We start from the raw sequence: 23,927 nt of genomic DNA on the forward strand, positions 1-23,927 counted from the left end.
TTCAGGACCTCTGTCTAACATAGTATGTACAATGTGTTCACAGGTATTGATGCATCTGTCCTGGTTCAGGCCAAAGAAACAGAGGTATTCGCCAGACTCCGAGATATCGTGGTCACAGATATTGACCCCAAGACCATCCACAAAAAGGTACAGTATAAAAGGAAGGTACAGGAAGATTATTGCTCCAAACTTAAGCTAATGTGATCAGAAATGATCTGTTAGTATCATAGTAATAATTAGAAATGATAGCTGTCATTACAGCAGCTAATCAATATAATATTGATTAAGTTACTGTAGAGTTTGCGACAGTCTTTCCCCAGGAAGGACACACGCCATAAAAGGCTATTTGCAGTAAAACATCGACCTTGTTCCGCTTTATCATCACATAATATTCATGTTCAGTGTGGGTGTACTCATGACACAAACAACCACACACGCACGCAACACACATTTGTAACTCTGAAAGTGTACACATGTAACCAAATGGACCGTAAGGGTCCAGGGTTCATTCATTTACATTTGTACCCTCTTGCAGCTACATGCTCCAAATGAATCCACCCACCCACCCACCAAACCCACTTATCCACCTAAAGTTCCTTATTGATAAGACACCATTATACTCCTTTGAGGGTTGACCCCGCCTCCCTCTGGTTCCGAAGGGGTGGTTGGGTGGAGAGTGACCACCTCACCGCTTATCAGCGCTGCCCAGTGACGTCATGTTGTAGCAATCCACCCACCCAGTTCGGTGGGTGGGTGGATTAATTTGGAGCATGTAGCTGCCTCTATAGTTAATTTGAAACTGTCCCACCTGCAGGCTGTGTCCATTGTGGGAGAAGAGGTGTTCAGCTTCAAGCTGTCTCTGTACCCCAACGCCACGGAGGGAGACGGCTACTCTGACACCTCCAAGGTGGACGGCAAAGTGACCTTGAGACTGGGCTGCATCCAAATCATCTACTTGCACAAGTTCCTTATGTCGCTACTGGTAAGGGCCTTACCGCAGATCTGTTTCAGTCCAATTTCCATCAGGTATTTAGTCTCTTTTTCGTCTTTATCGTATTTTATTCATTTATTCATTTTGTATAAATGATTTATCTATTTTCTTATCTATTTTTCTTTCTTCGTAAATATGAAGCTGTCTGCCCGTCAATGGATTATTATTATTATTATTATTATTATTATTATTATTATTATTTTATTTTATTTTATTTTTTTACACAGTTACTTTATTGACACTGTTAGCTTTTCTGGGGGTTGTATTAATGTGAATAGTTAAATATTGTACGTGACAAAACATGCTCAGCAGAGCCTTTCAGTACGCTAGTTAAACATGCAGCATAACATTCCAATATGGGCTGATCTGATTCTCAAGCTGTGTTTCCATGTTAGTGTGTTTTGTTTCATTTTGTCTTATTTGTACAAACTTCCAGTATTTTCTATCTTTCTTTCTTTCTTTCTTTCTTTCTTTCTTTCTTTCTTTTTCTTTACTCTTTTCACCTTTGTCTCTAAATGTGTCTTGTTCTTTGCAGGCTTCTTTTAGCTATCAGTATCTATCATCTGATGAGGTACAAGGTCATGGCATGCAGCACTGAACTGCATCCAAATCCAAACCCCTTTTGCTTTACAGCTTTCACTCAACAACACCTCTGCACCGCACCTCAAAGCCATACTACAATGACATCCTCTAATTTGACATTAACAGCAGGGCAAAGCATTCTGTTAACGGGTTAACTCTTTTCCTTGATGTGAAGTGACTTATCTTGTCCAGGGCTTAATGTTTCCTGACCTCAACACTCCCCCAACCACCCTCTTGTGTTTCTAAAGGAAGCTATAGTCTCTGCAAGATGACATCATGCTACGCAACAAAAGCACATGTGCCACTTTATAGAATGCAAACATCAGAGACATGCTCCACATTCATTTAGCTTTATAATTACTTTCTACTTCATGGAAAAAATACTAAATTACTCCCAATGGCAGTGTTTTCTAAATCATTCAAGATATTATAGCATGTCTTCAAAGGTTCTTTTTAAAATGTGGGTGGCATAGTTGCCTTTCTTGCATATTGCTGTGACCTGCCATTTGCTAAGCAGGCTCTTCTTGTAAGTTTGTTGAGTCTGTGTCAGAGTGGCACTCAATAAATCCCCAATTCCTTATCATGGCTTCCCCTCCCATCACTGTACTACCTCCCAGTGTGTTGTTTTTAAATCTCTCCCGCGGTAATGTGGGCAAACCATAAAAATTAAAAGCACTCCCGAGTTACAAATTTAAACATGACTGTCCAACTGTCAGATAGTAGATTTTAATGAAGACAGCAACAGCAAATCTGTTCCATAAATGTATTTTTATCGTGTTTTTTAGTGTGTCTTGAGCACCATGTACCACTTTGTAGCAGATGATGCTGATCAGTGCAACTAATAGAACCTGGAATTGTATGGCTATACACCTCTATTACAGTATCTCTGCTATATATATACTGCATTGTACCTCTACTACCTCCACACCTCTACATTTTAGACATTTAGACGAGGTGGTCATCCGGAGCCGCAGTAGAATAAGGTTTCATTCCTAGTTCACCAGGGATTATTAGAAAGTGCAAAGGCAGGTGTCAGTTGACATTAGGTATATACAAGGTTTGAAGAGTTAAAGGCTATCTTTAACGATTGAGCCTGTTTTACAGGCGGTAAGATTTAGTATAATTGTCATCAATGCAGAATAGTATTAGCTTGTCAGTGAATCATTAGGTTATACCATAGCTCTATACTGCATGTTAAGATCTCTTGGCATTGTGGACACCGGAACAAGGTCAAGTAGTATTTGCAAATAAGTGTTTTCTTCTGTTTTTAAGATCCTATGGGTGCAGGCTATCACAACAGAAGAATTCAGATAGATTAGTAAGATGAATTCTCAACCAGCGAAATATATATATAAAATTTACTTTCAAATACCTGAAACTTTCCAGCACTTTTTTTGTCGTATGCTCCACTCATTTGGTACAGCAGGCAAGAGAACAAATGGTAAGAATTATTTGCGAATACTACTTGAACCGTACAGTATACTATATATACACTCTACTCTGGAATGGTTTGTCTCAGCACGTAAAAAAATGAATGCTTTTCATGCACAACATGTAACGACAGTCAGATGTCACTCTCTCCATAAATGATGCAATGATCCATAAATGCAACTTCCTCAACTGCCATCAGACACTAATGTCATACCTCTGTTCGCTATCCCCACTATCTCTGCACTCTCTCATAACGGTGTGTGTGAATTCACTTCCGAGGTTACTTGCTTCAAATTGAAGCCAAGGGTTCAAAATTTGTATCAGCTATCCAGATTCTTTTTTTCTTCATTTTTTTGCATGATTGCCAGATTGACACTTTTTAGGCAGTGAAATTCTCACATACAACACTCCCTCTGGTTCCCCCTGTCATAGCCAAGCATTCTGTCAGGGATTCATTCATTCAGCCTTACAACACTGTTCCATTTCTCACCCCTCGTCCGTTGCTTTCCTCATAGACGTTCGTGGACAACTTCCAGACAGCCAAGGAGGCTCTGAGCGCCGCCACGGCCCAGGCAGCAGAGAAGGCAGCCTCCAGCGTCAGGGACTTTGCCCAGAAGAGCTTCCGCCTCTCCATGGACATCAAACTGAAGGCGCCACTCATCATCATCCCACAGTCACCAGTCTCGCAAAACGCCTTTGTGGTGGACCTGGGCCTTATCACTGTGGCCAACAGCTTCTCCCTGCAGTCGGCGGAGGGCTTTCACCTCCCGGCTGTGGTGGAGATGATGGACGTGAAGCTGACACATCTGAAGCTGTCCAGGTATCAGTATCCTGTTTGTTTGTTTTTTGTATTGAGTAGAATGAAGTTAACCGGATCTTGTTTGGTGTCATTTTAGCCAAAGAATATATATGACTCTAAGCAAGGTTTGATTTGCTGGGGGGCGGGGTCCATGCCTCTGCTTTTAATATCCACCCCCACTGGTCATTCATGTTTATCGCCGGGGGAATATGTTTCGTCCAATATGTTTCGTCCCTGCTTCTGCCAGACTGAATTAACTCATTGAGTGCCAGAACTTTTTTATTTTTTTTTACGTTTTGTTTATTTGTTTTTGTTCTTTTACATACTCCTAGGTAGTACAATTGAGTGCCATAATTGCCAGATTTTAAAAAATATTATTTTGTCCCAGTGCCAGAGTTTTTTTCACAGAAAACAAAAAGTGCTTAGGAAGCGAGATACAGCCTTTTTCATTTCTAAGTTAAACAAGGAGTGGATGGAGCTGCACATCTTCAGATGATGATATCTTGGGTTCTGAACATGTTACCATAGCGGTAAAAACACGTGAAACACGTTAATGGCACTCAGTGAGATTAAGTATTTACTTTTGGGAAGTGTCGACTGTCTCATGTTTGATATCAACTCATGAATGAGCTTGATAATATCACAATTTAAATATTTAATTAAGAATATGCACATAAACCCTGGCGTTCCTATTTTGGTCACATTTTCTACTTTTATCAACATTTGTCGAAATCATGTTTAAATTCAGAAATAATTAAATAGAAGATCAAATGTGCATCGTGACACATTTTATTGTAGATTGGGTATTTTCCTCTTCTTTTTTTTTTGTAAATGGAACTCTGACTAAGCATGGTGGATGTTAAAAGTTAAATGTTTCTCTGTTCACAGAACCACCTTGAACCGGGGCTCTCCACAGCCAGACATTGAGATTCTTAAACCAATCAACTTGGAGCTTCGTGTCACCAGGAACCTGGCTGCTTCCTGGTTCACCCAAATCCCTGGCATGCAGGTCCAGGGAGTCCTCAAGTCTATGAATGTGGGTGTTCAACAGTTCTCACTATTATACATTGAGTAGAAAAGGTTAGTGTTAGCCCCAGAATAGGGACATTCAGGGCCGTGTTAACGGCAGAATGGGCCCTAGGCAAAGTCCGATTTTCGGGGACCCCCTCCCTCGCTACACCCCCCACGCTACTAAGAAGCACACACACAGACTGTGCGTGCGGACTTCATAACACACTGAATTTCAGGCCTACGCTTTAAAAACCAACAATGCAGGACGTTAGCTTGTTTACATGCGTGTCGCCGCTGTAGGCTCGTTCGTACAGTACATGCGTGCCGTACGCAGTGACAGACAGTCATACTAAAACAACATCAGCACAGTCCCCAGATTACTCACTGTTGAAAATCTAATAATACATTTCTTGCACAGCTTAGCTAACCTGAGTGTCCCACCTCGTCACCTTATGGAACCATAGATAGCACAGAACTGTACAGTTCTCTTATTCTGAAATGGGCAAATGGAGAGGTGCGTGCGTAATGCTGTACTCTTTTGGAGACAAGTGTTCACTTTTGGACCACCTGCACTGTCTATAGTTTCGCCGCACCACTGCATCGCACGTACACATCCACTAACATGTTTGCAATGTAATGGCTTATTTAGTGTTTGCAGTGTTTTCTTTTCGATGTAGTCACAGTCTAAATGGTCACACCATACATGTTTGTCTGCTAAATACTTTGGACGTCCGTAGACAGCAGAAGCCAAGTTGTGGAAGTCAAGAAAGTAATCCATGCAAGTTTAATGTCAGCGAACTAGATTGCGTCATCCTGTTGCACGGGTATCTGCTACTACAGGATATTGCTCGACACGCATATTGTTCTTTTCTTTATCTGAGTATAACAAATTAAAGACCACTCGTGCCGTAGTCGTAGGCAACTCTTTCTTTACCATCTAAAACAAACAAACTCAGCTGACATCAGAGGCCTCTCTGCTTCGCGCGAGTTTTAGAGTTCATGTCATTATACATCTGCCCATACTTTCAGATGTCTCTGGGCCAAGAAGACTTTGGCGTGCTGATGAAGATACTAGTAGAGAACATCGGTGAGGGGAGTAAAGAACACAGCATGGACATGAAAAGACAAGTGGCTCAAGGTAACAGAACAACATGTCCCATTTACTTTATCCCATTTACTGTGTTTTTTTTGTAGTGTTGTTTGTTTATAATTTATTTATGATGTGGTTAAGTTTCCACCATCAGGACGGTGAGTTCCACAGTTAAACAACTTGACAAATCAGTAATTTGTGAAATGTCAGTGCTGGCAAGAATGATACCATCAATTTTACAATAGATCTCTGCAAAATTGCTATAATGTCATTTGCCAATGTTTGTAACCTGTCAATGTTCTATTTATGTAGCTAGCTGGCTTACTTATCAACTATCTGACAAAGATACTGCCAAATAATATAACCTAATGAGCATTTGATCAACACTTTATGTTAATAGATTTACAATATTGTCAACCAGGGGAAATGGTAGCTGCCGAGTTGTTTGAAAACACAGCCGGCCTCGCCATTCTATGAACGCTGAAGGTTGCTGTTTTCCACTCTGTGTTTTAGGCCAACAACCAAACCATCTGAATTTTGTCCATGTCTGACATGGTGAGCAGCAGTGAGATCACTTGTGGTGACAGTTCAGCTTGTGCTGATTGGTCAGCTGCCATATTGTCCCTAGAGAAAATACAGTAGCTGACCAATTAGCACAAGTTTATCATACTCTCTGTTCTTTGATCACTGCCTCACCCAGGGTAAATAAAGGCTGGGTATGTGATGACAATAAAGGATATTAGGCAAAGTACAAGGCTACATACCGATTAATGCAGACCCGCTAGTCCAAGCTGATTATGTTATGTAAACAAAATGCATGTCTCACAATCCCCACATTTTCTTTTTCAGGCTAGGCTTTTATTCTTCATAAAAGGTGGCTAGTGTGAAGTCTGTGAACATACAGTAATACAATTTAAATAAATGAATACATTTTTCCATTTTGTTCTTGAAACCCCTTCCAGAGAAGGCAGAGCTGGCAGAGGAACAGATGGTGGTGGAAACTTCACAAGCAGGACCTGAAGGCCAGTCAGTCATGACCAATGGAGCACTCGGGGAAAATACTCTCAATGTTCTCCTCAACTTTGAAATCCAAGAGGTACATCCAAATTTCTTAAGGATCTTCTTTAATCGCAGTGACTAGCAGTAGTGAAGATGAACAGAATATATTTGTATACTGTATGCTGTCCATGTTACTCTTGAAGTATATCCCCACTACATTCTGTATCTATTATCGCTTATTGCTTTGAGTTTTTTTTTTTTAGGTGGTAGTGAAGTTGACCAAGCCCAGAGAGCAGGAGGAATGTCCCCTCCTGGTGCTTCATATGGCTCGCCTGGGTATTGACACCAAAGTCAGGAAGTATGACATGTGTGCCACCACATACATCAAGAACATCACCATGAAGTGCCTGGAGTTTACAGGTTCGAATTAACACTACGACGTGAATGATATTGACCAAAATAAATATTATTATATTCTCTCCTGAATGTTGTGATAACACAGTGCTAGGATATAGTGTTGGAATTAATACAGTTGCTTGTCAATGGCACTATGTTTCTTACAATATTTTCACATATTTTCTGACAGATTGCGATAGTGAACCCCTCTGTCTCATAAGCTCATCTGCAGAGTCCGGTGCTGATCTGCTTAAAGTGCAATATTTCAAAGTAAGAACTCTCAAATTTCCGTTTACCTCTCTAGTATTTGTCAGGAAAGGAATGTTAAGAAAAGAATGTAGTCAATGAAAGGCTCATCTACAACAGCCAAATCATTTACATTAGGTACTGGTACTACAGTACCAATCAGTGACAATCAATGGATTTTGTGTGTGTTTTTTGACAGCGGTCTTGTCAAGACCTGCTTTAAATAGGAAAGGTTCTTTGCAAGAGAGCTACCTTAGAAATGACCTAGATATATTAAAAGTTCTAACTGTAGAAAAACCATTAGCCATGTGGGTCTCTTAGATACCCATACCTTTGCTTCCAGGCATTTCCAAGACAACACAGCAATCTGCTGTGTTGTCACAGCTACAGTACCATCAAGGCCTCTAGGTTTTAGCACAACTTGTCTGAGGTACCTAGATCAGTATCACTATAGTTGTAAACCACTTCTTAATCCATAATTGTGTAGGTGAACGTTCATGTATTTGCTTTTATTATTATTATTATTATTATAATTATTATTCAGCTGACCATATCTCACATCTCTTCTCCTTAGGCGGACAGGAATGGGCCCAACTTTGTGACTGCTTACAAGAATACTGAACAAATGATCAACGTGAGTAACCATGGCTGTAATCACTTGCTTTAGTTTTTTGAATATCTATTGCATCGAATTTCAATTTGAGACTTCCTTGTTATCTCTTTCTTTCTCTCTCCAGGTAACTTTTACCTCTCTTGACCTGCTGCTCCACACCGAAGCTCTCCTCTCCACAATCAACTTTCTGTCAACTGCTCTGTCCTTCAGTAGCCCGTCCTCACCGGAGAAAGAGACCAAAGCCAAGGCTGAGGACAGCAAGGCTGTCTCAACCATGTCCAGTAAGTCCTCAACAGTGTGTGTGTGTGTGTGTGTGTGTGTGTGTGTGTGTGTGTGTGTGTGTGTGAGAGCTGTACACACACTCAAATACATTTGACACACGTGAGTGTAATTATTAACATGGATTTCAGTGACCCGATGGTTAAACTCCTTAAGTGCATAAATGATGGAGTCATTGTTGAAGTCGGAAAAAGAAATAGGGTGCACCAGTTAACACATTGCCTGCCAAAAACGTTTTAAAATGTTTGTTTTCTTTTATATTTATAAATACATAAAAATACAGAAGAAATAAATACATACCACATAAATAAACTGTAATAAATTAATAAATACGAATTAAATAAAAGTCCAATAGAGCTACAACAGTTAACCACTTTAAATTTTCCACGTAATCCACGTTCCTATTTTGGGCATTTTGATTGATTGATTTAATACTTTATTAACACGATTGTTAACAGTACAGGCAGTACAGTCAAAGGTTATGCTAAAAGGATAACACAAAAAGCCCCGGGGGCTTGTTTCCATTGTGGTCCATTGTACTCAATTGCATATAATACATACAATACAATACAATACAAATTGTAGGCAAAAATGTAAAGTAAATAAAAAAATAGCAGTAGATTGGCTATGTTGGGTATTTTTTGCAAGATATTAGTGTACGACAAACTAAAATAAAAGAGATTATAAATAAATGTGTTCCATTTTTTTAATGTTGATTACACTAACACTTATTTCTCAATTCGATCAATTGAAAATCTAAATGTTAGTATTGAACGATAGTTGCAGCCTTAAACAGAATTAGGTCAAAATGCACATGCTGGTTTCATTCTGCAGGACATCAAGGCTTTGTTTGCTCAGTATTTAAAGGCACATTATTAGTGAACTGACCCAGAAGAGAATCCAAACAGTCAAACGTGGAGAGGAGCTCACGCATGCATGCAGGCACGTTTATAATTCCCGCACGTGTGCATATTGAAAACATGGCACGTTTTCAAGAGGCCATGTTTGCCATGAAGTCATATTTACTGCACATTCAAACATACACTCAACCACACATCTGTTCAGGCAAACACATTGTGTGGTCTGTTGTTAAGGGTTGACAGTAGAGCTGATAAAATGGGTTAATAATTAGGTTTTGTTCTTTTGTCCATTATGTATTGCACCTGACAACCTTTGCAAAGTCTATACGGTGCAGTATGAATATAATCGTTTTATGTTTCTTCATAAAATGAAATCCCTATTTTATACTTCGTAGTATGACAGTGTGGCGCAAAAGTAGCGATATACAATAAATAAGGGGCAGTACATTTAGGGCGCAGCGGTGGCCTAAAGGTTAGAGGAGCACGTTTGTGACCAAAAGGTTCTCGGTTCAATTCCTCGGACAGAAAAATCGGGGTTGGGAAATTAATGGCCATCACTTACTGCTCAAGACACTGAACCCCTAACTGCTCCCCATGAGCAGGTTGGTGCCTTGCATGGTTTCCTCCACCATCGGTGTGTCAATGTGTGTGTGAATGGGTAAATGTGAAGTATATTTTAAAGCACTTTGGAGAAAAGCACTATATAAATGCAGTCCATTTATCATCCATTACCATCAACACAGCTGAAGTGCCCTTGAGCAAGGCCCTGAAACCCCAAACTGCTCCATTGGAGCTGCTCAGTGGCCAACGGTATAAGACTTTGGTTGTACTGGCCAGTTTCCAGGTTTTAATGTGTCTGTTTGAATGTGAAGCAGAGGCGTTGCTGAAAAATATATATAAGCTCACAACACATTGTGATATATGCTTGTAGATCTGCTATTTTCAGTGAAGAGATTTGTAGACTAGAGGGAAAAAGACGGGGCCAAGCACAGATCCCTGGGGGACCCCGGCCAACAAAGCACAGTAGGGTTCAAGTAGTGAAAAAGAAAAAAACACTTCCTGTCTTCCCTTCCAGCTGCCCTTGCATCTCCGTCTGACAGTAATGTCATCGACCTGAAAGTGGTGATGCAGCTTGGAGCTTTCAATGTCCTGGTGTGTGACCAGAACTGCAACATTGCTGACATCAAGATCCAAGGTAAAGAGCCACCATGGGCCTCATCTAATAAGATCACCAAAACACAGTAAATCATCTGAAACCAACGCTTATGATTGATGAGGGCCTACCATACTGCCTAGATAGCTGGTTTAAATCATAACAACAATAACCCTGGTGTCCCTATTTTGGGCATAAAAACAACATTGGCATATGTACAAGCTCACAACACATGCAATACATGCATACATACGATGCAATACACTGTGAATTCGTAGAATTGCTATTTCTAAAATAGGATTTAAGTGATTAAAGGAAACAGGGTTGGTTGCAGGTGTGTCATTGGGGTTCATCATCAGGTGGGCACCTCATCACAGGTCTGTTGAATTAAGGCCATGGTTGAAGTATTCTCCCATTCCTCAGGTATTAATGGATCCCTGCTGATGCAAGGACCACAGACCCATATATCTGCACGCATGCAAGACTTCAGTGTGCTCGATGTCGATCCCAAAAGCATCCACAAAAAGGCAAGTGCCCACAGTTCTTTAGGACTAGGGTTCATGTCACTTAATGCGATATGCGCTTTCTTAGTCGCTCAGGAGCATCTGCTATTTGTAGTTGAAATGCAGGTTAGAAATGAAAAGAAAACACCTCATGATATATAACTACGAAGATACTAGAGCCATGGCAATGATAATATGTGGAGTTCTGACATACATTAAGTATTGCACTCAGAGTCGGGTGGTGCAAGAGTAAAGTACCTGCCCACCGCGGTGCATCAGGTTTGGTTGGAGGGAGGTACTACGTCCTCCCGGTGGGGACTCCTCACTGGCAGGTGAGCGAGTGAAAAAAAGGCAAAAATGGACTATTAAAGATTTTTAGCGGGGGAAATCTAATTTCATATATTGTGACATATCAAGATTTCGAAGTAAAATTTGCCTCTACCAATGACAATCCACCCATATGGCAAATGTCAGTCTATATTGTGGGATACGTGTTCAAGTCTCACAGAACAAAGACTTGACTCTTTAGGGGCTGTTTCTCAAATCTCTGTATCTCTGCAAGACATCACTATATATAACCCATATCTCCAAAACTGTTGGGCCAAACTGCACATATTGCATACTTCAATGTGTAGCTATGATTCCCTGCTTGCATATGACATGAAAAAAAAAATGAAAATGAAAAAACTCTCTAAGCCTAGCTGTGTGTCATGGTGAGTCACAAATCATTTGTTTACTATTTAAAAAGGACTGTAAGAGTAGTGCTATTTATCACTGAGCTTAATACCCAGGGAGTGGGCGATGATCTGCTCTGCTAATGAGCGTAAGCTAAAGCCATGTAAAATAAAAAATTTGCATAACCATGCGTTGTTCTGTCCTCCAGGCCATCTCCATTGTAGGAAATGAAGTATTCAGTTTCAGCATGGGTTTGACTCCCAATGCCACTGAAGGGGCGGGCTATGCAGACACATCCAAAGTGGACGGCAAAGTCAAGCTCAACGTGGGATGCATCCAAGTGATCTACCTCCATAAATTTGTTACTTCCTTACTGGTGAGTCACAAATAAATAGAGCAGTTGATAGATACTGTACATGGATTGATTTCATACTGTAATTGACTACATACTGTACTTGAAAACATGCCTGCATGTCTACAGTATATGCATGCTTATTGGAAATAAATGATTGACCATGTCTTTCAGAACTTCACGAACAACTTCCAGACAGCCAAGGAGGCCCTGAGCGCCGCTACGGCCCAGGCAGCAGAGAAGGCAGCCTCCAGCGTCAGGGACTTTGCCCAGAAGAGCTTCCGCCTCTCCATGGACATCAAACTGAAGGCGCCACTCATCATCATCCCACAGTCGTCTGTCTCCCAAAATGCACTGGAGGTGGACCTGGGTCTAATCACCATAGGGAATAGCTTCTCCCCGGTGCCTGCGGAGGGCTGCCCCCTACCAGCTGTTATTGAGAACATGGATGTCCAGTTGACACAGCTGAAGCTTTCCAGGTCAGTGAATGTAAATGCCTTATCCTGTTTACAATAGCCCAAATAAGCTCTTATACTGGCTAAGAGAACTTGGGATTACGGTAATTACGGGGCCAGGCTTCCAGCATGGACCCGTTTTGATATTGGCATTATTCCATTTCTTCTGCCGTTTTTGCCAGTTCTGGCTGAACCGTGCATACGCTTTTTATGAAACTCGGCCATATGATAGATGGTCATGAAAAACGATCAAAAAATAAATCTCATAATCTTTCGTCAAAAGGTGGCGCTATAGCACTCAGTTGAAAATGCCAACTTTGAACAGGTACAACTCATGCCCTGTTTGACCTACAGCCATGAAACTTCGATGCATACATGCGTCTCCTCATGCCTAACAACTTTCACTGTTTGACTTTTGACCTCTGACCTTTAGATCTCCCACCATTTCGAATTATATGAAAAGCAGTAAAAAGCAGTTAAAACCTATCTCCTCCTGGGCTTTTTGAGTAATCTGCACAAAACGTTTTACACATGAACTTTGGACCTATGCCGACGAAACGCTGCAAGCGGATTTTTTCTAAGTGAAAAAATGAAGCTTTAATGAGCCAATGAATATTGCAGTTTTATGACAATTATTCATCTGCCCCTAACACATACATGCAGACTTACCATTCTTTGAAACTTTGCAGAAATGTAAAGGGCCATTCCAAATATCACTGAAACCAATCTTACTCCAATTGGTCAAACGGGGGCGCTATAGCAATTTTTTGAAAATGCAAACTTTAAACAGGCAAAAGTCATGCCTCGTTTGGCCGACAGCCATTAGACCTGCTTACACATGTGCCTTGACTAATGAGGAACACATCTATCACGTTGACCAGTAAGCACCGCCCTTAGATTGTCCGCAATCTTGAGCAGTTTGAAAAACACTTAAACCCAGGATTTTTCAGCTATTTGCGTGAAACTGTATCATCAGTGTGATCTCTTTTTTCAGAGGTTTGTCTGTTGGTCCAATAGCTTCCCGCTTAAGTGTATGTCTCACAACCTCAAGGTCACAGGTTCAAGCCTCACTTGGTGCAGACTTCATCTAAGTTGCATTTCACACAACATGACTATCAATGAATACATCTGCAATTGTTAACACATTAGCTGCCAAAGACGTATATATACGTCTTTTAATTATCAGCTGTTGTCTGCCAAAGACGTATATATACGTCTTTGGAAAAAAGGAAAAAAAAAAATTTTTTTTTCAAAAAAAATTTTTTTTTTTTTTTTTTGCATTTTTTTATAATTTCAACCCTTGTCGAATTATGAACAGATTAGGAGCTAAAAATGTTCGAAGATTTGCTGCTCCATTCACTTCAATGTTAAAATTCAAACGGACAAACAATTCACTTTGTTTTTTGGTTTAAAACTACTGCTTTTGAGCTATATTGAAACATCAACCAAACATGTCAACGAGGTCAAAATGACCTCGTTGACATTTGTGAAACCACACCTGAATCTCATCTGTGATTAGAAACCATCTGGGGATCAATCATACTGGAGGAAAAAAATCTGTGGCTACGCGAACAGGTACCAAAAACATGGCAAAACCCTGGCAGGCAACAGCTAAAAATTTGAAAAAACTCTGGCAGGCAATGTGTTAAAGATAACATGAAATACTTAATTGAGTGTTTTTTACATACTTCATTGTGAAAATAGCTGATCTACAATCTCACAACTTTTCAGATAGCAATGAGAGTATGTTTTTTCAATGTATAACATACTTCATTGTGAAAATAGCCGATGTACAATCTGACAACTTTTAATTGTTTGTGAGCTTGTAGATCGGCTACTTTCACTAGTTTTGGTTCTGAGGAGATGTACAATTTCTTCATTGGTAAATGGTTTGTGAACGAGTGATCTTAGTGTTAGTGAAACAGGGGCTTGGGTCATGACAGAAGGCAAGAGTTTGTGATCCTCAACAGACAGTATCAGCCTGGACAAAGCTATAGCACTATAGGTAGTGTTGCAGCTACCTAAGAGTGCCTCACGACGGCAAGGTTGCCGGTTCAAGCCTCACTTGATGCAGACTCATTTAAGTTGAATTGCAAAAAACATGACTCAATCTATTCCGTTTCCATGGCTCTCTCTCTCTCTCTTCAATCTATTCCGTTTCCATGTCTTTCTCTTCAATCTATTCCGTTTCCATGTCTGTCTCTTCAATCTATTCCGTTTCTCTCTCTCTCTCTCTCTCTCTCTCTCTCTCTCTCTCCCTCCCTCTCTCTCTCTCTCTCTCTCTCTCTCTCTCTGTCTCTCTCTCTCTCTCTCTCTCTCTCTTTATCGCTGCTTGCAGCTATATTGTTACTTGGAATAGTCCAATATTATCCAGGATTCTGAAGCATTTGTGAAAAGTGAATGTGTTTCTGCCAGGATCTCTGTGGACCCTTCATTGACCCAGTCCAAAACTGAGCTACTACAACCAGTCAACCTGCTTCTGACTGTCAAGAGAAATTTGGCAGCCTCCTGGTACAAGAAGATGGCTGCCATAGAAATCGATGGAGATCTCAAACCAATGAAAGTACGATTTCTCTCCTCCCTTTTGTATTGTTTGTTTGTGACTGTGACTGGCTAAAGAGAGTGTGTGTGTTAGAAAATTGCTTAGACGTCCAAAGTATATTACTGTAGTAGTCTGTACACAGTATGTTAAGTGAGCCCTTAACCATTTAAGACCTGAGGCCGATTCTACAAATGTTTTCTGAAAAACGTATGTTGCTATACAGTATCAGTGGTTCTCAAACTTTTTCATGTCAACCCCCAAAATTATATCTATTTGACTGCGGATCCCCCATCTCAAAAATATTTAGTTCCAGGGACCACCAAGCAAAGATGAGTTAAAATGTTTGCTTTAAAATATATATATATTCAAAGATTTGCACAAATGTTCAATATTTTTCAAAAATAGCCGATCTACAAGCTCATAGTGCGGCACGATGAGCTTGTATATCTGCTATTTTTTTATAATGGTTAAAGTAGTTAAATTGAATGACAGATGCAGATGCTCACTCGATGTTACTAAAATCATATAAAAGTGGGGTGTGATCTTTTAAAGTTAGCTCTTCTCTACGTGGGAGACATTGCATATAAATTGTGTGGGATTGAATATATCTTTAAAAAAAAGGCCCAAGGAGGACACCACAATTTCTACCCAAAGGAATTATGTGACTTCATAGTTAGCAGTTTGGTAACATTGGCAGATTCGCTAGCGAATTTGTATTGATACTATATTTATTATGGGTTTTTATCCGCCCGAAAGGTGGAATTGAACCACTCTGCCGCTAAGCAGCTACAGGTTTGAAGCCTGCACCGTCGGACCACCGAGGCTCATCCGGGCATTAAACAGACAGCTGTGGCTGGGATATATATAGGTTGTGGGTCGGCGGACTGTGGACGTCACAAACCTAACATGCCTATATACGGAGAGGTGGGCGTCACGTTTGTAACATGCACTGATGTCAGACAAAACAGAAACCGTCACCTAACATTTTGTGCAGACACAACCGAAACCGTTGCGGACTACACATGTGGAGGCGCACCATACCCCTTTTATGGCCATATATGGTTTTCTGTGTTAGTCATGCCCAAATATGGAGTCCAGGCCAGACTATGACTTCAGTACTATGACGTCATATTGATGACATCGGAGTTCTCCATATATGGGGATTTGCGGATGTATCTATGTTTTTGTACAAACGGATGAGATACACCTCTGTTCCCCATATAGGTGGCACTGAGTCAGGAGGACCTGAGGGTATTTTTGAGAATCCTGATGGACAACTTGGAAGAGGCAAGAGGTCTGGAGCCTGACAAGCCTGACCCCGCTGCCAACCCACAGGGGATCAGCCTTAATCTAAAAACCACCAGCCCCGCACTCCAAGGTCAGGACAAACTTGTGTGTGCAACACAAGTGTGTGTGTGTGTGTGTGTGTGTGTGTGTGTGTGTGTGTGTGTGTGTGTGTGTGTGTGTGTGTGTGTGTGTGTGTGTGTGTGTGTGTGTGTGTGTGTGTGTGTGTGTGTGTGTGTGTGTGTGCGGCTGTGCGCGTGTGTGTGCGCGTGTGCGTGTTTGTGTGTTAAAAGTTGAATGAGTGTTTGAAAAGCGCTCTTTGTGGTGTTGTCTCTTCAGAAGATGCTGAGAAGCCCAGGGAGAGCATGACAGAGGAGGACGAGGAAGGACAACTAGAGACCCTGAAATTCAACTTCAACATCGAATCCCTCGGACTGGTCCTCTACAACAATGACCCAAAACAGGTATTTTATTTATCTTTCTTTCTTTCTTCCTCTCTGTCTTTCTTTCTCTTTGTTCATTCGTTAGTGATTTTTAAAGTGGCAAACACTTTAGGTGTTATTCTAAGTAATGGGTTGGCTGATTGTTAATGACTTTTTTCATTGTTGATCATTCAACCTACCCAGCCATCTGCCCTGGGTCAGCACCAGGAGAGCCTGCGTCTGGGAGAGTTGGCCTTCCACCTGTTGAAGGCCTCTGGGAAGATGTTGGCCAACGGCATGGTGGAAGTAAACACCATCCTCACCACTTGCACCCTGGATGACCTGAGGACTGGGATGCAGAGAGTCACCTCACGGTAAGAGACTGGACCTCAGAGCTTAACCACTTAAACTTCGCTGAAAAACCTCTTCGCTGAAAACAGACGATCTATAAGTTTACGACGCTTTGTGAGCTTGTAGATATTTTCACAGAACATTTGCCTATTGTGTGTAACTGTTGAAGTGTGTTGAACTTTTTTCTATGCGACCCGTAGAAACACGTCTATTCACATCCTGCCCAGCGTGCTAGGTCCCATTTTCCCATAGCTGCTTTCAAGAGTAAGAGCCGTTTCAGACGGGGAGCGATTGACGCGGGCGTTCTCGCTTGGATCAGCCGGATCGCGGTGTGCCTCTCACGTGCTTTTTTAACTATTTAAAATGGTGCTATGCAAATAACGTTTTATTTGATTATTATGAATATGATGATGATGATGATTGTTATTATTAAACCACAATGAAATGAGATATGGTTCCTATGGAAAAGCCATAAAATAACATTGTCAATGTTTGGTCCTCTTCTCCTTGCAGGATGATTAGCAAGCGGGACGAGGAAAGTGAGGAGGCCATGATTGACGTGACGTACCGTCAGAGCAGCAGGGACAGGGAGCTGGTGGCCGTGCTGCAGAAGCTGTACGTGTGTGCCAGCGTGGAGTTCCTCATGGCTGTGGGAGACTTCTTTATAAAGGCCCTGCCTCCCAGCCCTGAGCAGCCAGCTGTTACCACTGCCACCCCCTACGCCGACACCAAGCTACCTCTGAAGATTCTCTCTGCCGCCGACACCAAGGCCGGTGAGTTTGAAAAAAACCCACATTCTCTCCTTCAGATCAACTTCATCAACATCTGACTGAAATGGAACAGCATTTCTGTCTGTAGAACCTCACAGCAACTCCAACTGCTTCTGTTTGCTTCAGAGGCAGAATCACAATCAACTTAATTGTCACATCACAGGTTTACAGCTGTAAAGACATTTATATGATTACCGGTATACTTTGACAATATGCATGAACCTTAGCGTCGCTATTCTGGGCATGTCATAATAGGCAAAAATATAGGGGCACGGTGGTGCAGTCGGTAGCGCTGTCGCCTCACAGCTAGAAGGTCCTGGGTTCGATTCCCGCCAGGGACGCTGTGGCCGCTGGGGGCGTGTTCTCTCCTCAGTGAACATGGCCACAGCAGTGCCCAATGCCCATACCCTAGGTGGGTTGGTGAAAGGGCGTTTCTCCCCGTAGGTACTCTCACAAAAATGTACATCCTACCGGGGAATCTCCCCCCTGTCAGGTGATAAGAAGCGGCCTGCTCACTCCTCATGCATTGAAGGAAGCATGAGCTCAGTTTGGGGTTCTCCCCAGGCTGGCAGAGGGAGAGTAGCGCCCAGGATCACAGCTTAGACTATTACAAAAATCGTGGGATAGGAATAATGATTATTATTTATGATTGTTTAGTTGTCACTTTGCTGGCATTGTCCAGAAATTGTACTTTTCTTGATGTTGCCCTGTTGCCCATCCCCCCAGAAGAAGATATTATTAACATAAGTAAAAAATGTATTTCTTACCCCTTTAGCCCCATCATCCAGGACCAGGTTGCGAGCGGTGGTGGTGGATCCAGAGGTGGTGTTTGTGGCCAGCCTTATGAAAGCAGATGCCCCTGCCCTGGTGGCATCATTCCAGTGTGACTTCAGTCTGTCGATGCAGGACAACGGGGCCCAGGATATGAGGGCCAACCTCAGGGAGCTCAAAGTCCTGGCTTGTCCTTTTATCCACAAACAACTGGACAAGGCTGTCACCACTGTGAGCCTCACTAGTCACTACTGTCTGAATATCTGTCGTCAAGGCTGAGCTTCATTTGGAATCATGAAGCAGCAGTGATACATTTTCACCTGCCATTTTGTAATGTTTTCCTAATATTAAGATAACAGCAAAACAATAAAATAAAAACCTAATATTATTTTGTTAAAGATGATCCAAAGTGATAGTTCGAATATCACATATCTCACTGACAATTGTAGATACAGTTGTATCCTCTTTTCTTGCTTGTAAATGTCTCTATTAAAAAAATAACATCATTTTGGATAGTGAATACTTTAGAATGGATACTTTATATACAGTTTTCTAATGTATGGGATGTATGTTTATTCAACTGGCCCACAGGTGTTGAGGCCATGCTCTGTTGTGTTAGAAACCAGAACTCAGCCCAACCAGCCACTGATGGGTGCTGTGACTGTGGAGGAGGTCATTGTTAAGGTATGTTAAACAGTTCGGATTCAACTCTACAGCAGTATACTGTAGGAGCATCCATGCATTTATCCTGCAACTGTTTTATGTTAGTATTGTATACAGTGGTAATCCCCCTAAATGTATCATAGAGCTGTTCTGCTTTACTTCTAGTTTCCAATGTAATATAGACCCACTTGTTGCTTTAATCTAAGCAGCAAGTTGCTACAGTATAACAAGAGGCTAGAGAGACTAGTACACCAAGAGATACTAGTTAAACAATGACTACTTGTGTATATTTGAGGTTAGTGGGCATTTCAGCCAAAGCCCAAATCCAAAAAGGCCAGGAAAGGAATGAGTGTATAGTGATAACTCGCGGAGGATCAGACTTCCTCACCAAAGAGTCAGCTCAGCTCCTTATCCATGCTTCAGTGTCATTCTGACTCATTATATTAAGATAACACAATTTAGAGAGTTCTCCAGGCTTGATTACTTCAACTGCTTCATTGCTGATCTGCCTGGATGCTCTCTTAAACCTCTACTTTGATGACTGAAAGAGCAACATTGCGGATACAAGTGTATCTAGTAAAGATGCCTCCTGGTTGCCCCCCCCCCACGGAGGTTTTCTGAGGACCAGGTGAGGTATTATTATCTCCTCTGTGGCCTGGGAAAACCTTGGGATGCCCTAGTCAGAACTGGCTGATGTGGCCACTGGCCAGGGAAAGGAAAGTCTGGGATTCTCTGCTGGAACTGCTACCTCCGAGACCGACCCTGGATAAGCGGACGAAGATGGATGGTCTTACCATGTTGTTAGTTGACTAGGGTTAATGCTTCTTACACTGATGTTGTTCTTTGTAAGTGGCTCTGGATAAAGGTGTCTGCTGAAGGCCTAAATTGTGATTGTAAATTGAGTGTGGTGCTACTGTAAGTAACAATGTAAATTTTGTGTCCAAATCTCATTTCCCCTAGATCTCACCGGTCATCCTTAACACGGTGATGACCATCACCGCAGCCATGACATCAGAGCCGAAGGGCGATCAGAACCAGGTGGCTGAGGCGGATGTTAGCAGCCTGTGGTCTGTCATGAACATCTACGCCTGCAACTACTGGTTTCTTGGGGTGGAGCCAGCCACCGAGATCACAGAGAACTTCAAGGACCAGGACGGATCCAACCAGGGAGAGACCTTCACTGTGGATGTCAAGGTATGCTGTGTACTGTAACTATACATTGCTAGATTTGGTATCTTATGTCGAGGTCTTAAGTAAGTATTGTGCACTGTTTACAATACTTCTACATAGGTTGCATGCAGGTTAAAGGGATAGTTCATCCCAAAATGACTTTTTTTCTATCAATTACTCACCCCATGGAGCATTGAATTCATGGATACTTTTTAGTTTTTGTCGCATTCCTAAGAGAATAATTTGATTACCGGCGGAGTTTCCGGTAGGAGACTCAAAGAATCTCCATTGAGTGTCCTACTGGAAACTCCACCGGTAATCAAATGAATGGTTTACTAATGCGACAAAAACAAAAAAAACACACCAGAACAAGTAAAGTAAATCTTGTTTTTATCTTAACACATCGGGTGCCAGCATTTTTTCATAACAACTTACCGTGGGTGCCAGCATTCTCCCCATTGACTGCGCTTTGCTGTTTAAAGCTTCCGCGTGCGTTGCAAGCAAATCCACGCAAAAAAAAGCATCGATTCATGTTGTGCCATGAGCCTGGCTACAGCCTGGAACCATAACATTTCCCTCGCCAGTTACAACGGGGGGGGGGATCGCGCATCGCGCATGACCGGTTTTCCCCACAGGAAACAGATTCGGAGATATGTAGGCGTTTCAAAGTAGGAAATAGACAGGAAGCGGATGGGAAAAAAAAAATGTTTCCGGTGAGCGATCTGGCACTTCCTTCGCAGGATTACAATGGGTGCTCCCAGAGCTGCTCTAGCCTCGCCCGCGCGGAGAAAAACAAAAAAAACAAAAAGACAAAACTCACGGTTCAGACCGTGTTCGGCACCGAAGCGCCACTATGTAAACACACGGTTCAGACCGTGTTCGGCACCCGATGTGTTAATAATGAATGAATGAGGCAAAAGATAACTGTAAATTGATCTGGAACATTTTTGATAATCTCACACGGAGGTACCCAAAATTAAAATACTTAGGAGATTTTCAACTGAAAGCACATGGAGGGTTATTGGGTGCCTAGTGGCTCAGCCAGTTAGTACACAGACCACAATGCTCCGTGTGAACCCACTGTACCTTGTCATTCTTGCAGGTGGTGCAGGTGACTCTGGAGTCAGGGCTGGGCCACAGAACGGTGCCACTGCTCCTGGCTGAGTCGTCTTTCAGCGGTTCAGCAAAGAATTGGTCCTCCCTGCTCAACTTAACGGCTGACCTGACTCTGGAGGTGATGTGGGTGGTGGTGGGGTTGTTAACCCATTCTGACCGGGAACGCATCTCACTCATTTTAAGATTTCTTTGGCTATTAAAAAAATAGCAGATATACAAGCTCATAACGTGGGACCGAGTAGTGCCGCAATAAGAGCTTGTAGATGTGTTTTTTTTTTATTAAATATCATGAAAATGTGTGCAAATCTTTGAATATATTTTTTTAAGTGAACATTTTTTACTCAAATCTTTGCTTCTGGGGAATCTACAAATGTCTTCTAAATCCTTTCAGTTTTTTTTTTTACGTATGTTGCTATAATCAGTTCTCTTTTTCATGTCCCGGACCCCCAAAATCATATCATGTATTTGGCCGTGGATCCCCCATTTCAAAATATTTAATTCCAGGGACCCCCCCACAGAAGCAAAGATTTGAGTTACAAATGTTCGCTTTGAAAAATATATATTCAAAGATTTGCACACATTTTCACGACTTTTCAAAAAATAGCAGATCTACAAGCTCGTAGCGCGAGCTTGTAGATGGGGGTCCGCGACCAAATACATGTCATTTTGGGGGTCCATGACATGAAAGCGTTTGAGAACCGCTGATATTATAGCAACATACGGTTTTCCTATTTAGAAGACATTTGTAGATGCATTTCCGGATTGAATGGGTTAAGTGGGCCCTGATACAGAAGAAGTTGAGAACCCACTGTACAATAAAGCATGTAAGTGCCCGGGAACAGTACTATAATAATAATAATAATTCATGTTGTTGTACAGGTGAACTACTTCAATGAGATGCATGCTGTGTGGGAGCCTCTCATAGAGAGAGTGGACAACGGCAGACGCATGTGGAACCTCAAAGTAGAGGTACAGTACAGTCTACTATTACACAGTGGCTTCAACTCTATTATGCATTATGGTTTACACTGGGCATGTCACAATTATTACATAATCGCTTAATCGCAATTATTTGAGATCGTCATAATGTTGAAACATTTTCATACCTTTTCAAACTTTTTCCAAAAATAGCAGATCTACAAGCTTACAATGTGTCACTTCATGACATGAAATTATAAAATGATTAAATCAGTAATTTCTTTGTATATTTAAGCAATTATTTGTGTGACAATTAATCATCATGTCAAATTTCATAATAGTGACAGCCCTAGTTTACACTTGTCATTTTGGTTTATACTGACTAACATGTCTTGCTCCCATCATGAAGATGAAGAACAATCCGGTTCAAGATAAAAGCCCCATGCCAGGTGATGACTTTGTAAATATTCCGGAACCTCGCACTGCCATCAACGTCTGCTCCAAAGACACCATGAACATCACCATCTCCCAGTCCTGCCTTCACGTCTTCACCAACCTGGCCAAGGTGCAGCTCTATTCTCATACTTCACACTAACTGTAGTAACATTATCGTGATGGGAAAAAAACGGCAGTCACCAATCAAATGGATTTAAATCTCGACTCTGCCAGACACAAAAATACTGTTTGTCTCAGGGACTTACCTCCAATGAAACCCTTCATGCTGAGTGCCAAGCAGGGAGGCATTGGGTATAATTGTTATAGTCTTTGGTACGAGTCACTCTGCTGGGGATTGAACCTTGACCTCCCAATCGCAGGGTGGGCACTCTATCCACAAGATGCTGGTTAAGTCAGGTTTAAGGAAGGGTTTTCTTAAGGGAGTTATTCATTTGCTCTATGATTTATAAAGCACTTATAACTGGTTTGCCACTGGACAAATCATCAAATACACATACAGTCTGGAGATAACAAAATAAGGGCTCATAAGATCATGTTTGAGACTCTGACACCTATCACTTTATTATTTAGTTTCCTGATGATCCTTTTAATGACATTTGGTTCTTTTTCATCAGGCTTTCTCTGAGGGCACTGCCTCCTCCTTTGACCACTCTCTGAAGGAGAAGGCCCCCTTCACCCTCTGCAACGCGCTGGGCATCCCCCTCATTGTGCAGCACAGCGGCAGCCTGCGGAGAATAGATTCACCCACACAGGGGAAACTGCACGAGGTGGCCGTAGGCCAGAGTGTGGGCCTGGAAAACGCGGGGTACAAAGCTTCGTCCCGGGGAAAGCTTTCAACACTGCAGCGCCAGGAGAGCTGCATATTTAACCTCACCATTGGTCAGTGGCCTCTTTGACACTCAGTAATCACATCCACCCTGGCGTCCCTATTTTGGGCATGTCAAGACTCATTATAGGCGACATCTTTCATACATTTAAAATGTTTTTCTACAAGCTCAACGCGTCACAATGCGACGCGTTGCAAGCTTC

General features: G+C 41.8%; 1 protein-coding gene across 3 annotated transcripts in view; it reads left to right on the forward strand.

Annotated features, from left to right (window-relative positions):
* The window catches only part of vps13c (vacuolar protein sorting 13 homolog C), a 94,442-nt gene that overhangs the window by 46,835 nt on the left and 23,680 nt on the right, over positions 1 to 23,927 (forward strand). For all 3 annotated transcript variants that reach the window (XM_084042340.1, XM_084042341.1, XM_084042342.1), the window contains 26 exons: positions 44 to 147; positions 815 to 982; positions 3,520 to 3,824; positions 4,692 to 4,839; positions 5,844 to 5,952; positions 6,867 to 7,000; positions 7,167 to 7,323; positions 7,490 to 7,569; positions 8,120 to 8,179; positions 8,283 to 8,439; positions 10,373 to 10,492; positions 10,874 to 10,977; positions 11,837 to 12,004; positions 12,155 to 12,459; positions 14,851 to 14,998; positions 16,202 to 16,355; positions 16,601 to 16,725; positions 16,888 to 17,057; positions 17,548 to 17,807; positions 18,580 to 18,806; positions 19,167 to 19,259; positions 20,199 to 20,432; positions 21,511 to 21,642; positions 22,404 to 22,493; positions 22,852 to 23,007; positions 23,513 to 23,777. In XM_084042340.1, coding sequence (XP_083898466.1) covers positions 44 to 147; positions 815 to 982; positions 3,520 to 3,824; positions 4,692 to 4,839; positions 5,844 to 5,952; positions 6,867 to 7,000; positions 7,167 to 7,323; positions 7,490 to 7,569; positions 8,120 to 8,179; positions 8,283 to 8,439; positions 10,373 to 10,492; positions 10,874 to 10,977; positions 11,837 to 12,004; positions 12,155 to 12,459; positions 14,851 to 14,998; positions 16,202 to 16,355; positions 16,601 to 16,725; positions 16,888 to 17,057; positions 17,548 to 17,807; positions 18,580 to 18,806; positions 19,167 to 19,259; positions 20,199 to 20,432; positions 21,511 to 21,642; positions 22,404 to 22,493; positions 22,852 to 23,007; positions 23,513 to 23,777 — 4,173 coding nt within the window. The remainder of the gene's footprint in view (positions 1 to 43; positions 148 to 814; positions 983 to 3,519; positions 3,825 to 4,691; positions 4,840 to 5,843; positions 5,953 to 6,866; positions 7,001 to 7,166; positions 7,324 to 7,489; positions 7,570 to 8,119; positions 8,180 to 8,282; positions 8,440 to 10,372; positions 10,493 to 10,873; positions 10,978 to 11,836; positions 12,005 to 12,154; positions 12,460 to 14,850; positions 14,999 to 16,201; positions 16,356 to 16,600; positions 16,726 to 16,887; positions 17,058 to 17,547; positions 17,808 to 18,579; positions 18,807 to 19,166; positions 19,260 to 20,198; positions 20,433 to 21,510; positions 21,643 to 22,403; positions 22,494 to 22,851; positions 23,008 to 23,512; positions 23,778 to 23,927) is intronic.

The sequence above is a fragment of the Gymnoscopelus microlampas genome (genome assembly GCF_963454915.1).
Source record: "Gymnoscopelus microlampas genome assembly, chromosome: 1".
NCBI classification, from domain to species: domain Eukaryota; kingdom Metazoa; phylum Chordata; class Actinopteri; order Myctophiformes; family Myctophidae; genus Gymnoscopelus; species Gymnoscopelus microlampas.